The sequence below is a fragment of the Bison bison genome, unplaced genomic scaffold (genome assembly GCF_000754665.1).
Source record: "Bison bison bison isolate TAMUID 2011002044 unplaced genomic scaffold, Bison_UMD1.0 scf7180017837331, whole genome shotgun sequence".
In the NCBI taxonomy this organism is placed as follows: Eukaryota; Metazoa; Chordata; class Mammalia; order Artiodactyla; family Bovidae; genus Bison; species Bison bison.
The window spans coordinates 1-690 of record NW_011473743.1 but is presented as its reverse complement, the minus strand read 5'-3'; the positions used below and the strand labels follow the sequence as shown (position 1 = coordinate 690).

Genomic DNA, 690 nt, shown 5'->3' with positions numbered 1-690 from the left:
CCATGAAAGGGCCAATAAGTGCTACGATAGGGGAGATACCGTGTACTTTGGGAACACATGAGAAACCATTGTAATTTGGAATTGATATATAATGGAGATGATACAGCTGATGTCTGAAATATAAATAGGAATTAGCTTGGCAAAGTGGGATTGGTTCAGTATATTTTAGGCCAGAGGCAACATGATATTCAAAGACTCATAGGTGAGGGACAATGTGGTGTGTTGGAAAATTGCAGAGTATATGTGTGTGCACACATATGTTTTATAACCTTCCCTCTTTATAAACTCTAATTACTCAAATCTAAAGTCTCCATGTAGAGTAGTGTTTTGACTTAATTTGGAGATTGTAGATTTTAAAAATATTTCATATGTATTGAAGATAATTTTAATAGTCTATGTAAACTTTTTTATAAGTAATACCTTGGAATTAATTTTAAATGTCTACTTTATCAAGAATATCATTTCCCCAACTCATATTACTGCTAAATTAATACTGTAGTAGTTTGTTTCCCAATAAAATATCTACTTGAATTGTAGGGGCAGACCAGACTTTCCTTAATTAGAGTTCCATTTGTAGATCTTGCATGAATTTTTGATAGATGTAGACCGACTGAGCGACTTCACTTTCCCTTTTCACTTTCATGCATTGGAGAAGGAAATAGCAGCCCACTCCAGTGTTCTTGTCTGGAG

The 690-nt window shown here is 34.2% G+C and overlaps 1 protein-coding gene across 3 annotated transcripts in view; it reads left to right on the top strand.

The window, feature by feature from the left end:
• LOC104983495 (transcriptional regulator ATRX-like) overlaps positions 1–648 on the top strand; it is a 33,286-nt gene extending 32,638 nt beyond the window's left edge. The window contains exon 8 of one of the 3 annotated variants that reach the window (XM_010832935.1): positions 1–648. In XM_010832935.1, coding sequence (XP_010831237.1) covers positions 1–74 — 74 coding nt within the window. In that variant the 3' untranslated portion in view covers positions 75–648. The other 2 variants (XM_010832928.1, XM_010832941.1) reach the window with 2 other exon arrangements.
• The last annotated feature ends 42 nt before the right edge of the window (positions 649–690 follow it).